Source organism: Pseudorasbora parva, chromosome 3, assembly GCF_024679245.1.
Source record: "Pseudorasbora parva isolate DD20220531a chromosome 3, ASM2467924v1, whole genome shotgun sequence".
NCBI lineage: Eukaryota > Metazoa > Chordata > Actinopteri > Cypriniformes > Gobionidae > Pseudorasbora > Pseudorasbora parva.
The window spans coordinates 56396502-56411122 of record NC_090174.1 but is presented as its reverse complement, the minus strand read 5'-3'; the positions used below and the strand labels follow the sequence as shown (position 1 = coordinate 56411122).

Below are 14621 nucleotides of genomic sequence, written 5' to 3'. Positions count from 1 at the left end.
ATGCTGAGACCACTGAAAATACACCCCAAAATCTCTCTGTTACAACATCAATCCTCACGATACAGCATTACATGTGTTTGATATCATCGGAAATGTCTGAGTGCGACTGGTACAAATATCTCAACTCCACAGAAGTAAACCAGAACATAAAGATTAGAGTTTAAAGATATCTTGCCTTAGTATGGTCGGTGTGGCTTTCGGCCTTTTGGTCTTTTTACAATACAGGTCTATGGGACAGTGATTACATTTAAATTCCCATTGTTAACATGTGTTACCATTTGAATGTTTCTACCTTGGTCTGGGTATTTTAAGGAATGTTGCAGAGATCAGGGCTCAATACTGTAATCAGGTCAGCCCGTAATGCTGGATGTCTTAAGATAACCCAGCATTATGTAATTTTCAGATGTCAGGTATACATTTCATTCTTTAACTCATTTCATTCTTAAAAGTATTTTATGTTGCGTATGGATTACCTTTGAAATTATTATGTAATAGGCATTATATATTTACCTGACTGTTAATAAATTGTTACACTTTGATTTATTCTGACTTGTTCTGGAAATATTCAGGTTATGAACGAATATCATTTCAACAAAGGGTTAAACAGAATAATTAAATGAATTGGAATTAAATCCTTTATGCCCAACTGAAAACACAGAACGTGCAAAACCTTCATCCGCCATGGTTTACCCCCATTGGGACGATTTGGCCGGGCTTACAAACTCAAACTATGAAAGTAAACACATAAATTTGGATTCATGTTGACATGAATATTCTGAGGCAAATAAATCAGATGTAATCGATGGGCTCTGTGGCATGCCAACTATTACCACAGGAAGTCATTTCGACTCTTCCCTCAGTTATAGAGGAACAGTAATGCAATTACAATGAAAGGCCAGCAGATATTGTTTTCTGTGGTAATCAACAGTGTGCCGACAGAGTTGCATTTAGCCTTGAATATTGCCCCAGAATGCAATAATAATCAATCCAAAAAAGCAACAAATATTTTGCGATATGGACAGAATAACAATGACCGAAAAATTCCAAAACAAGTTAGACATGAATGTAATCGCTATCATAACAGTTAGCTCTTAAAGTCACAGTCCGTGACTCATAGGAGATGGGAAAACATTGAGTTGAGAAACTGGTTTGTGTGTATTTGCATTTAATCTCTTGTTATTGAACTGAAGGTGGAACCCTATTGAGCCTGGATGTGGCATAAAAGACATGATGTTCCAGTAATAATTCCCAGTGTTTAAATGGCACACACCCAAATGCATATTTCAACACTAACCAATTAAAACAGATTAACGGTCAACATGACATCCAACGATAGGAGCGCTTACATTTAGCACCACATTCATGAGCTCGGTGTGGAAAATCTCAATGTCAAAAAGCGATGAGTCACTCTGCCATGTCAAAGAAAGAGTCTGTGCAGGTAAATCAGGCCGTAGTGTTAAACCATGGGGCACAGGAAGTTCAGCCAGACCTGTAACATTACAAAGAGAGAAGAAGAAATTACTTGGGCCTTCATTTCAGTTGGTAAATCATGGTAAAAAAAACTGTAATGCATTAAACCATCTATACACTGAGCAGTTTTTCTATAATCTATGACTTCTATAATCTATTACAACATTAGTAATAATCAGACACGTTTCTTGAACAGCAAATCATCATCTAAAATTAACCAGGGTCACATGTTTTATTGGTTATGTAATCCTGGTTAAACCTGGGCTGACTAAGAAGAATTCTCTGAGGGTGTGTTCACAGTTCACACTAGTAATTCAGTTCCCTTGGTTAAATTGGTCAATTACATTTTAAAGACATTTAATGTTGTAAAAATATTTCACAATATATTACTGTTTTTACTGTATTTTAATCAACAAAATAAATGCAGTCTTGGAAAGCAGAAGACGTACCGACCCCAAACGTACCGACCCCAAACTTTTAAATGGTAGAGTAAAAGTAGACTAACACTAAATTTAACCAGGGTCATTGATGTCGTGTAATCCTAGTTAAACCTTTGGTGACTAAGCAGAATTCTCTAAGGGTGTGTTCACAGTTCACACTTGTAATTCGGTTCGCTTGGTTTATTCAGTCTGAACCCAAAAAAACCCATCTAGTCCTGGTCTGCTTAGCATTCACAGTGGCATTTTAACACCAAACCTAAAGGCACAGGGATATGTTCACAAGGTGATTATTTGGCTTTTATTACGTATATTTTGTGAGTTTTGTGATGCAATTTTCCAAGCATCCAAAACAATACTGTGTGCTGGACTAAATGTGCTCGTTCTATGATGAGCTTATTAAATGTGTAAAGGAGTCAAAACTGCGGCAGGAATCCCTCCGTCACACACAAAAAACAAAATCTGCTGCAAGGAGACGCGGTCCTGATGCCTGTACCGAACTGTGATAGGCAACATCACGACTGTGACGAGAGAAAAACGGTAGGCTTGAGCATTCTGTCCTTTTTAGGTTCGCATCTTGTGACATGATGTCCTGTTTTTGGTTAATTTACATGTCTTTGGTGCGAGTTGCGTTCATATTTCATTCAAACCGCATCCGAGTTTGTTTGCAAGATTGTTTAGTGCGCACCAGGATTCGGATGGCAGCGTTCACACTTATTCAAATGAACCGCACTAACAGAGCAATCACAGCAGGGTTTGTTTTAATCCAACCAAACATGCCATGTGTGAACACACCCTCAATCTGGCAGGGAATTTGATGACACTCACCATTCTGCCCTTGAGAGCGTAAGACCCTGAGGCTCAGCAACAGAGCCAGAATCACCCAGCCCTGCATACTGAGCAAACCGGCACTGCTTTACCGCTTACAGAAACAGCAGAACACAACCAAGACCTGCAGAACAGAACCTACAACAAAACACACAAACAAATGCAGGTTAATAGGTTGAAATCAGTTTTACAGGACAGAAATCTGAGGGTTAAACAAACTTGGAAAAAAGGTATAACACCTTGCATTTGTGTTACCGAGTCAATATATTGATGCAAAGAATGCTTTTTTTTTATTTTATGTATCATCACCCTTTTTTAACTTTTAGCATGAATTAAAAAAAAACATGCAGGGTTCAAATTTTGCACAAAAAAAAAAAAAAAAAGGAACTCATACTGCTTTAAAGGGTTAGTTCACCCTAAAATGAAATTGATGTCATTAATGACTCGTTAATTCTGTTAACTCGTTAACTCGTCATTAATGAATGTCGTTCTACACCCTTAAGACCTCTGTTCATCTTCAGAACACAGTTTAAGATATTTTATATTTAGTCTGACAGCGTATGAAAGTCTATGCACACTATACTGACCATGTCCAGAAAGGGAATAAAAACATCATCAAAGTAGTGCAAATGTGACATCAGTGGGTTAATTAGAATCTCTTGAAGCATCGAAAATACATTTTGGTCCAAAAATAACAAAAACTACAACTTTATTCAGCATTGTCTTCTCTTCCGCATTTGTTTTCAAACCTCAAACAAAGATTCAAACGGTTATGAATCAGTGTATTGATTCATGATTTGGATCGCCAATGTCACGTGATTTCAGCAGTTTGACACACGATCCGAATCATGAATCAATACACTGATTCATAACCGTTTGAATCTTTATTTGAGGATACTTTGATGATGTTTTTATTCCCTTTCTGGACATGGACAGAATACGCTCTCGGACTAAATATAAAATATCTTAAACTGTGTTCCGAAGATGACATTAGGGTGTCATTAATGACATACATTTCATTTCTGGGTTAACTAACCCTTTAAGATAATGAAGCAACAGTATGAGAATGATGCATCTCTTTTATAACAAGCACTCTTGACAATGTGTGTGAATGGATCACCATGCGATCCATTTTGATATAGTGGGGAAATAGTCTGTTTTAAAAACTTTTTGACAACTCCCCAAGTTTGGTTTGTGTTGTTGACAATAAGTATTTTGTTTTTAACAGGCGCTGCAAGCAGTAGACCAATCACAACAGACTGCTCCATCTGACCAATCAGAGCCTAAAAGAGACTGAATACTTTATCACATGGCTTGGATACAGTGAGAAAAAAGCTGATGCTGCAACATATATTATGCAAATATGTAAATGTTTGCATTTAGGGTTCACAATGCATGTGAACCTATTGTGGGAGAGCTCCAAGACCCAATTACAAGCCTTTAAAATAGCACAACAAGGGCACTATAACAAAATGCATATAAACATACCACAATTTAACTCTTTTAATCATACACTCATAAGAAGGCTGGAAAGACAAGACACCGTAAAACACGGGCAAGTACATACACTTACAGCAGTTACTACAGCATTACAGCAGTTCTTCTGGTTAGTACACACACTATATATAATAGCAGTAGTATGACTTTTGTACATAGTTTCCCATTTCAATATTCCATCATTTCAATTTATCATTACTACTTGAGTTAAATAAAGGTATTACAAAGGCAGATCAAAATTAAACCAAAGAGTAATTGGTTACATAATCACTGTGTCAACAATATTATATAACTAAGCCTGCATCTCAATGTGCATAGTATTAGCCATCCTAAATAGTATCATGTGACATTAGTAATATTCAATACTATTTAGGGCAGATAGTGCATAATGGGATGCAGGGACATTCTTTTTAGTCTTAAATATAGACACTTATTTCCTATAGAAATACCCAGCTTGATCCAAAGTAACCACACTCAACTTCAATATTTTGTCTTAAAGCATTAACACAAATCTACCTTATCACTACCCGCATTTATTCCCTGAAAATCCAGAATTTCCCGCCCTCACCTGCTTTTATCCTGCAGAAACCATGCAGAAACAAAACACCAAACTGAGATTTAGGGATGCAAATCTGATCAAACAAGCTCACTCTTGAATCAGTATAGTTTTATTTAATTCCATTTCAACATCTGTGGCTATTTTCATAGCAAAAAAAAAAATGATTTACAAAAATTCATGAGTTGCATTTATGCAATAAAAACAAAAATCCAGAAAACAAATCTCTCTCGTGTAGATACAACATTTTCAGTTGTTTTTAATGGTGTCATGTCAATTCATTTGATATTAAGGTGTCTGATCAATCAAAATGGAGGACTGAGGCATGCTGAGAAAACAGTACACATCATGAGCATCTTATCAGCGCTGGACATACCAATAGTGTATTCACATTTTCACAAGGGCGTAAACACAGAACACATCACATTCCTATGAAAGATTAAATTAGCACAATGCTGCAGCTTCTACTTCACTCCTACCTCACTCAATCAAAGAACCTTCTGGATGAAAGGCGTACAAAGAAAAACACTATTTGTACATTTTCACAAGAATATTAGTGCAATCAAGGTCTAAGGTCTTCTAAGCAGCTTTTAGTAAATTTCTATGTGGATTCTAGTTACTTATGGGTCTCAATAAAGCACATTTTTGAAGATTAACTTGCGTCTGTAGCACAAATGTTTGCAGAAAGAGTGACACACCAAAGTTTAACGCTTTAAGTAAAGGACACTACCAAGCTATCATATTCAGCAATCCACAACAGTCAAGGTAATATTAAGACAAAAATGAGCAATTGGATCATGAACAAATACAGGGTGAAGTTGCAGCTTTTTTGGACAGATCTGGCCTTGGGCACTTATGCCAAAATACAAGTTTAAACAAGCATCAAAACTCAGTCCCTCCCGCAAGTGAATCCCCGAACACCGCCTCATACTGAAACTGAAGCCATTTCACATTTCCAGTAAACTGAAGCCTGAAAAAAACATTTCAGCAGAAAAAGAAACAGTTTAAAATCCAAGGAAGAAAAAGAAAATAAATAGTTTTAGAAGAAAACTAATTTTGAGTATGCAAAAAACACTTACAGTTGCCAGAATAACCAATAAACATATTTAGTGGTAATTCTTGTCTCAACAAATATCTCAAACTTTGTGCAATAATGTAAACAAACTCCTCAAACCCACTATATTCTAAACAATAGGACTCTGAAAGACAGACCCAGTGCATATTAAAGACTTTCAGTCAGCAAGTAAGCACTCGGGGCACCCTAGCAATCGCATAGCAACACACTAGCAACCACACAGAACCATATATTATGATGAACATTTATGGGGATGATTTGCACAGCAATTAGTTTACAATTGTAATAATTCTGCAAATGGATATTGCATATTGAGTACAAACACAAACCAGCACATTCTCACCGATGAAAGGTTATCCCATTTCATCTTGAATATATAGCTTGATTGTTTTTACAGCCATAGGCTGCACAGTCTTGTGACGTGTTCAGTGAAAATGCATTCATTTGTTCGCGTGACAAACAGTGTCATGTTAGCCGTGCCAAGATGGTGGACATGTCGGCTTGTGTAAAGCAGTTGAATGAGGCTGATTTATACCTCTTTGTCAGACCTACGCCGTAGGCTATGTGTTAGTTTCCATTTATACAGACCGCCAGTAGGCAGTGTCCACGGCACGGGCATGTTGATGGTGTAATGCTGCCTTAATGTGATATCAAATCAGAATTTCCTTATAAAAAATTAGACCCCTAGACACCTTCTCAAGTCAAAATCTGTAATCATGACTTCAGAAGGACATTTTTGACAGCACGTGAAGGCAGCATAACTTACAGTATCAAGGCAAAAACCAAAGAAGAAGCAGCTTATTGTTCACAGCATCAGTAATGGCGGCAAATAGACAGCGAATAGGCAAGCGGAAAAGTGACTTTCTGACCCGAGGGTGGGGTTATAAGAAGACCAATCACAGCGTTTGTGGTCCGCATAGAATTGGTGCGTTGTTATATTTTGCACACAAGGCAACGCCACAGGTTAAGTATGCTATACACAGCCTACAATGTAGCTACAGCGTAGGTTCAACGCAGATTAAATCAGCCTTTATACTATGCCCAGAACACACTAGTGTCATGCTGATCAGGTTTGCATGTGCAAGCACCACTTTAGGCCCTGTTTACACCAGTGCGTTTTGTTACGGTTACACCTGGCATCTACCCTACTAGTTTTTGACCCATGAAATGGGAGACTTTTGGAAACGCTGCAGACCTCGTTTTAGTTTGAAAACTCAGGGTTGCATTTCAGGTTGAACAGCCCAAAATGGAGACTTTTGAAAACGAAGCTGTGGCTGCTCAAATTACACAACAGGTATTGTGCCAAATTCGGACCTCCGTCAGATTATTACCCCCTTAGTATTGGTAGTTTTAGGATTAGGCTTTGGTGGAGGGGTTAGGGTTAGGATATCAGGAAGCGACTTCAACCAGGGGGGTAATAATTTGGACGAGAGCCATCTCTCTCAACTGCTCTGTAACAGACAAGCAGCAACCTCCACCGGTTTCTCTTGAGGCCAATACAGAAGTGAGTTAAACTGCATTTCATCGACTGGCCACTAGGGACAGGCTCCAGAAGGGAGCAGGATCTCATTGATCCCAATGTTAAACTGCCCAACTTTACAGCAGAAAAAAACATGTTTATAGCCTGGTACAAATCGTGGTTTGGTTCTATATGGTTAATTTTGCCCTTCATGGGAGATTCGTTTTTTTTAATTACTCATTTGTTTACATTATATAAAGCCTTAAAGTTCTGCATAATTAAGGGCGTGGCCACTTTGTCTGCAGTCTGCTAGTGATCACGTGACCTCAGCTCCGCCCACATCCCGCCTGTTTGCCCATTTTCTGTTATCCAAGATGGCAACAGCTGACTTTGAGGCTTCAAAACTGCTCTTCAGATGGGTGACGTCAAGGACACTACATCCACATTTTTTTACAGTCTATGGTAACAGACCAGCCTTGACGTGTAACAAGGAGACCGAACTGCTAGCTTTGCTGACTTTGTTGTCCTTTTTAGCAGCCATTGTGCAGTTAAATGCTGTATTTTAAAATAGTACAGCTGTGCAAGAGGCAAGCTATTATTAGAGCAATCAGCAACTGTTAACACTTGTACACGCATACGGCATACCCAGTGTGCATGAACAGTCATGTGACATGTGTTTTCAGTCATTTAGTGTGGAAGAGGATTGTTTCTGAAATGCAGTGGATATGGCAGTATGGACCAGGATGGTTTTCCTTTTAAAACGCTAGTGTAGACATGGCCTTAGACAACTTGTGCTGCAAAACCTAGGAACATGCAACTGCATTCAGACAAAATCCATTAATTTTGGGGAAAAAAAACATTGTTTTTGATATCCCTACTAATCTAGTTGTCATTTATTTATTGCGGCAAAAAGCACATCTAGCTTGTTTCCAAATATCAAATAAGTGTTAGGAACAAGATTCTCAATATTGACATGTCCTGCATGGTTACGGTAAAATAAAACGTCACGTGCGTGTTTGCAGACCTTGTTTGTGGTTTTGTTTGAGAGCTCACAATGGTCTTGCTGACATATCTCTTTAATATTCCACCAGGCGTGAACCGCCAGAGGGCAAAGAACAGGGAAGCAGACACCGTTTTTTTTTTACTGAAACAAGGTCTGGAAAAAAATCCCATGGATCCCTGCCAACCCATTTTCTTGCATCACCAACATAAATACATGATTACTAGAAGTCATCTGAGATAACATGAGATGTTTGGCGTCTTTGAAAGGGTACTGTATTTCTCATAGATTCATTTTGCTATTTAACCAAATATAACAGCCCACACATGCCCAAACCTCGGCTGGGTGCTGGAATCCAGTGTTTGCATTGGCAGCCTGGGCGGTGGGTCTTCAGCAAAGTGTCAAACTCGAATGTTTGGTGAGTTACAGAAAATAATGTGAAACATAGCAGCTACAAATTACTCACAATTCAGTTAAATTACAGTCAAGCTGCCATCACAAAAACTAGTTAGTGGTGATGGAATAAAGTTATTAAACACATATATTGATGATATTTATGGAGACAATAGCTTTTACAAAAAAACAGTGAACTCAATTATGGTGACTCCAGGCAGCATATTTAATGGTTGAAAATATATTATCCAACCAATTCTGTAAATAACTTACATTTTCACAAGTCCTTAAATTTTAGTCAAAGCCAATTTACCGCAACACAAACACAATTGTGCACCAATCAGGATTATTTTCCATGAACTAAAACTAAAAAAAGAGTTGAAATAAAATATAAATATTAGATGGAAGGTTAAAGCACTAAAAGTACAAATTGGAATTAAATAAAACTAAACCTAAATAAAACTGAAAATAAAAAAACTGAATAAAAATATTAATAAAAATTATAACAGTATAAACTACGCTAAAATAAAATTTGCAATAAATAGGCTACAACAAATTAAACAAAAAACATTCATTCATTATATAAATAAATAGGCCTACTGGTAAAAAAAAACTTTAAAAAAAACAAAGCTTGTGAAAAAACTAGCAGTAGGAGAATAATTTGCAGCAGAGTTAATATTTTACTAGACTGGATGCCAGCCGACTTAGCCCCGCTAACAACATTTGAGGTCGGTATGTTCAGTCTGACCTTGATCTGATGGTTCGAGGAACTGCGCTTGAACCAGAGCTGTTCGGACCAATCAAATTGTCATGGCGGGCTTTATACGACAATGGACAGATGATCCACAGTAACGTAACCATGATCATCCACATTACCAAAAAGCGTTTGGTTTGAATTCATTTAGAAACTTGTTTGTGTATGCATTCACTATTTCTCTTAAAAATGATGATTGTGTTGGTAATACTCCAATTTCTTTTTACAACACTGGCAAAGATCGTTTACACTCATCTTCTTCATCTACTTCTTCCAGCGTTGAGTTCTGTTGACAACTATGTGTCGCTCATTATGGTCGCTCAACATTCACATTTTAACCAGTACCGGTACCCAACGGTAGCTTTTTTCTGTACTTAAGAGATACATCAATAACTGTAAAGAAACTTTATATCCTTTATAGAAGTGTTACTGACATTATGCCGGAGCTACCTTGGTCTGCCATGTTTGATCACTGTAATATTTACCAGTAAATAGTAGTCTGCTATTACTATTAATTTATCATTAATGGAATTCATAAAAACAACCATACTATTATTTTTTCTTTTTAATTAAATTTCTATGCAAAGACAAATTCCAACAAATTCCGTGTTGTGTATTTTCTGGTAATCAAATAAAGATATAAAACAATTTATCTTTTAATTTAATAAAACTTTTTTTTTGTCAAACAAAGCTGCACAACTGAGCTTTGTACTGTTAAAATTAAATCATGGATGTAAAATTAGGTTTTGATCGTTTATAATTATTACATTAGTGTTAGTATTATTATTAGACTGAGACGTCTCTAAATTCTACAACAGTAATATATTTCTCAAGTTAAACCGATCTTTTATTTTGACGGGTTGCTGTGTATACCTTTGAGTTTCTGTGTGTTTATGACATGATGGTAGTTTTTAATTTTAATTTTAATGAAACGGTAAAATGCTGTTGAAGTGACTCTCAGAGCTGCTTTGGAGATGACGGACATGCCTTTAAGTCCTCGTATGAGATGGAGTTCTGTGTGTGTGTGTGTGTGTGTGTGTGTGTGTGTGTGTGTGTGTGTGTGTGGTAAATAAACTGCAGGTCAGCTCCAATCACTCACACAAGCACGCAGGATTCTAACCGTAAATAGTCTTTTTGCCGTTTAATATTCACAGATACTATATCACCAGATGTGCTCTCAGATACCTAAATGTGGTACTGATTGAATTAATGTGAATCGGTACTTCGGTTACCAACGCAATTTGGTCGGTGCCCTTAAATACAGAGTTCGGTACCCAACCCTAGACGACACTTAGACTGTTGCTCTGATTGGTTGGCATTTTCTTTCCTGGTTCGGTTAAAACGCCCCATAATCACAGCCCAGTGGAACAGTATCACTCATTTTCTGACTAATCTAAATATGACAACATCAGGCTAATATTTTATAGTCTGAACTCAAACTCCGCTGGAATCCAAGAAAGCTCTGACAGAATTCTTACAGGACGGCAAATATTTTTTTCTTTCTGCGCCATGAACAGACACAATTTCCTCTCTTTCCCACCCAGCACTTTAACACAAGCTGAGAACAATGACAATCTGTCCAGAGCAGTGTGCTCTAATGGCTTCCTTCCACTTATTATCACACAAAACTACATGACTGAATGAGTCTCGCTGATTCAGAACAAGACAACTAAACCTCTAGGTAGAAAGTTTCACAGTTTAAACACGTTTGACTTGAAACAGATACATTCACAAACTTTAAATAAAGGTGACCACAGGTGTGTCATTAAATGAGATAAAATAAATGATAAATATTAGACAGAAAACCTACGTAACTTAAAGGGGGGGTGAAATGCTGTTTCATGCATACTGAGCTTTTTACACTGTTAAAGACTTGGATTCCCATCCTAAACATAGACAAAGTTTCAAAAACTAATGTTGGACGTTTGATGGAGTATTTCTGTGTCAAAAATACTCCTTCCGGTTTCTCACAAGTTTCGGCGAGTTTTTTTCGAGTATGGGTCTATTTGACGTTAATAAGAGCGGAAGGTCCTTGTATGGGCCGTACGGGCTCTTCTCCCGGTAGGGTGCGCGCGCGCGTGACTAGAGCACGCTGTAAACAGTCTCTCAGCTGCAGATCCAGTCGTCCGTGAACGGCGCCGCGCTCCACTTTATTCCTATGGGTGACGTCGAGCGACTTCAACTCTTCAGCACAGCATTCCGGGAAGGCAGCGCTGCATTTGAACCGATTTGAACGCAGAAATGACGGGAAGCTTGACAACATCGTTTCAGTTGCGTCTCAAAATGGATTTACACGCCACTGCTGTCACAGGACTTTACCAAATCATACCAAAGAAGTGTGTTTCTGACGGAGCGGTTCCAGCGATAAAGCTTCGACGGTGAGTTAACTTAAACTGCTTCAAATGTCTCTGCTATTGGCTACCGTCGCATGAGTAAACATCAGTAAACGACACGATCGCGTGCTTCGTCATTCAAATGCGCTAACGGTTACTCCATTGTTGTTCTCTGTATAACGTTACAGTATTCTGACGTGCAAAACCGTTTTGCTTGCTACTTCTAAGATCTAGTCGCATACAATAGTCCATAAACCGAATCATGTCCTCATACTCTGCGAGTAAACACACAGAAATGTGGAGAGGCCATTAAATACAGTAACTTACATACCACAGAGACGGACGTCCTGCTGTTGCCGTTTCTCCTGTTCAATTTATTTCAGCCTCAGATTTGATTGTGGATCATTATCTGTATTAGCTGAGATAGATGGGTTTCTCCACGCTTGATGACGTCACCGCTTTGCGCGCTTGTCATTCTTTAGCTCCGCCCACACGATACGCCTCCAGGCGCTCGTTTTTTTCCGGAAAGACTCGGTACAGCCCATATTTCTTTTATAAATATGATAAAACTAAAGACTTTTCGGAGATATGAAGGATGCAATACTACTCTATAGGTACTCAAGATTGACATGAGATTGACTGAAACTGAGTGTTTCACCCCCCCTTTAAATGTATCTATGCTGTAATGGTAACTAACTCAAATAAATTGGCATTAAAGAACTAAAATTACTAGAACTAAAGAAAATAAATAAATGAAAGCTAATACAAAAACCAATAAAAACGACTGTAGTTTTGGTATTAGCTTTCATTTAATATTTTTTTCTCCTTTTCATTCCCTACGTGTTCTGCTTGTGCCCCTAAAATTTTCAGTTGGGGGTCACTGTAATGAATAAAGTTAGCCTGGACCCCAGCTACAAAAGGACATAAAATAAAAATTGACATATTGGCTGATACTTATATGGTGGCCGATATATCTCTATATTTTTAACATCATAGTTAACCTAGTATTAGTTTTTGCTGAAGTGTCGTTAATTGTGAAATTTCACTGATATTTAAAAATGCTTATATTGTGAAAAAAGACTTTGATCATACCGCCCACTAATAGTCCTGTTAAAAAAAAATCATGATTTCAAGATTGACCAAAAATAATCATGATTATGAATTTTTGCCATAACCGAGCGAGCAGCCCTGAGGGTGACCCAAATTCTGAGGGCCACCTAACACAACATAGTAATTATTAAATATACATGAGTATAATAAACATCTGTGTGCTAAAAATAAAGGTCGAGACAGTGACTCAACAGATCTGCAATACTGATATCTCAACAGACATCAGATTAATAGTCACAGTACGTCAAAAACGAAAACCAGTTATCGCTCTCACTTCGTTCCAAGTTCAGTCACCATTCAATTCATTAAACAGTAGAGATCTCATCTTCCTGAGTAAACTATGAGAGAATATTTAGGTCTCAAGACCAAGACCACAATATCAAGACTCAAATTCAGCTATGGACTGCTGCTTCTGTTTACTTACAGTTCAAAGGGCCTCATATGTACAACATTGTTGTGTAATAACTTACTCACTGATTCATACAGTCAACACAAGAAATGGTACAAGGTGTATCATTAGTGGAGATTGTCCTGTAATTGTTGGCTCACATTCACAACAATGATATCAAATGAATCACATGGTACTGTTAATTAGTATATAGCATTCAAACGTGAGTCTAACTTACATGCACTAATAACAAGTACCATAGCACAAGCACGAACCAGTTAGGATATACTTAAAAACCATAGCACATGAATACAGCAATCATTCAGTACCATAGTACATGTAAAGTACCATGGTATTACATCTGACAATTTGATGGAAATTATTAAAAATTCAAATTGATGTATTGCAACACAAGTGCTTGGACGATGCAAAGTATTCTGGGTCAAAATATAAACTGATAAAGCAACGCCCCAAAAGACTGTTTACAATAAACCATTCATCAAAACGGTCTAGGAAAGAAAACAACACGACACTACATAACCAATTTAACCAAACCAGCCAATTTTAAACGGATACATTTCCTTTAGTTTACCTCATTTGCTTATAAAAACAAACAACAAAAGCAAAATTAAAATATCTTAAACGGAATTGTCTTGTCGAATATTATCTAAATTGCTCTAACTGCTGTTATAAATAACGTTGCGTTATGAAATTCACAGCGAAACATTTCAATACGTCAATAAGTTTCTATTATAACTCATTATATTCATAACACAAACAAACCTCGCGAGTTAATACAGATAGACGGGGGTTTCTAACGTTAAAACAACATACACGTTCCCAAACTGTTACCTTGATGTTTTTAGTATCTTCAAGTCTTCGAAATCACTCGGTTATATCCATAAAAAAGAACGGCTGCTATCCGCGCTGGTGTGTTTGGTTTAATGGGAGCGCATGGCCTTCCAGACGGGTGTCGGTTTTCGGAACTGGGGGGACCGAACCGGATTCCCATTCCCAAATGGCTCCTGATCGGATCGTTCTACCTAACGTTCATTATGCGACAAACACTTGACTTCCTCCAGGGGGCGACTGTCGGCTCAAGGCCGCAGCCAGAGCGTTCACTTCTCAGGATGTTTTTTACGCCATTCGTATGATAGTGAATATGAATCTAAAAATTACACGGATTAGTACCTGACAGTGTCCGTGATCCGTGTAATTTCTAGATGCACATGTATGCATATCTTCGGTAATCTCTGTAAAATTATGAAATAAAACTAAACGCCATTCTTGATCATCGCAAACGACTGTGATTAGTTCTTGA

The 14621-nt window shown here is 37.7% G+C and overlaps 1 protein-coding gene across 1 annotated transcript in view; it reads right to left on the bottom strand.

Annotated features, from left to right (window-relative positions):
- lifra (LIF receptor subunit alpha a) overlaps positions 1-14310 on the bottom strand; it is a 30686-nt gene extending 16376 nt beyond the window's left edge. Inside the window, exons 1-3 of the mRNA XM_067439582.1 lie at positions 14153-14310; positions 2736-2873; positions 1347-1489 (exon numbers count right to left, since the gene is read on the bottom strand). Of these exons, the coding sequence (XP_067295683.1) occupies positions 1347-1489; positions 2736-2802 (210 nt within the window). The 5' untranslated portion in view covers positions 2803-2873; positions 14153-14310. The remainder of the gene's footprint in view (positions 1-1346; positions 1490-2735; positions 2874-14152) is intronic.
- Between the last annotated feature and the right edge of the window lie 311 nt (positions 14311-14621).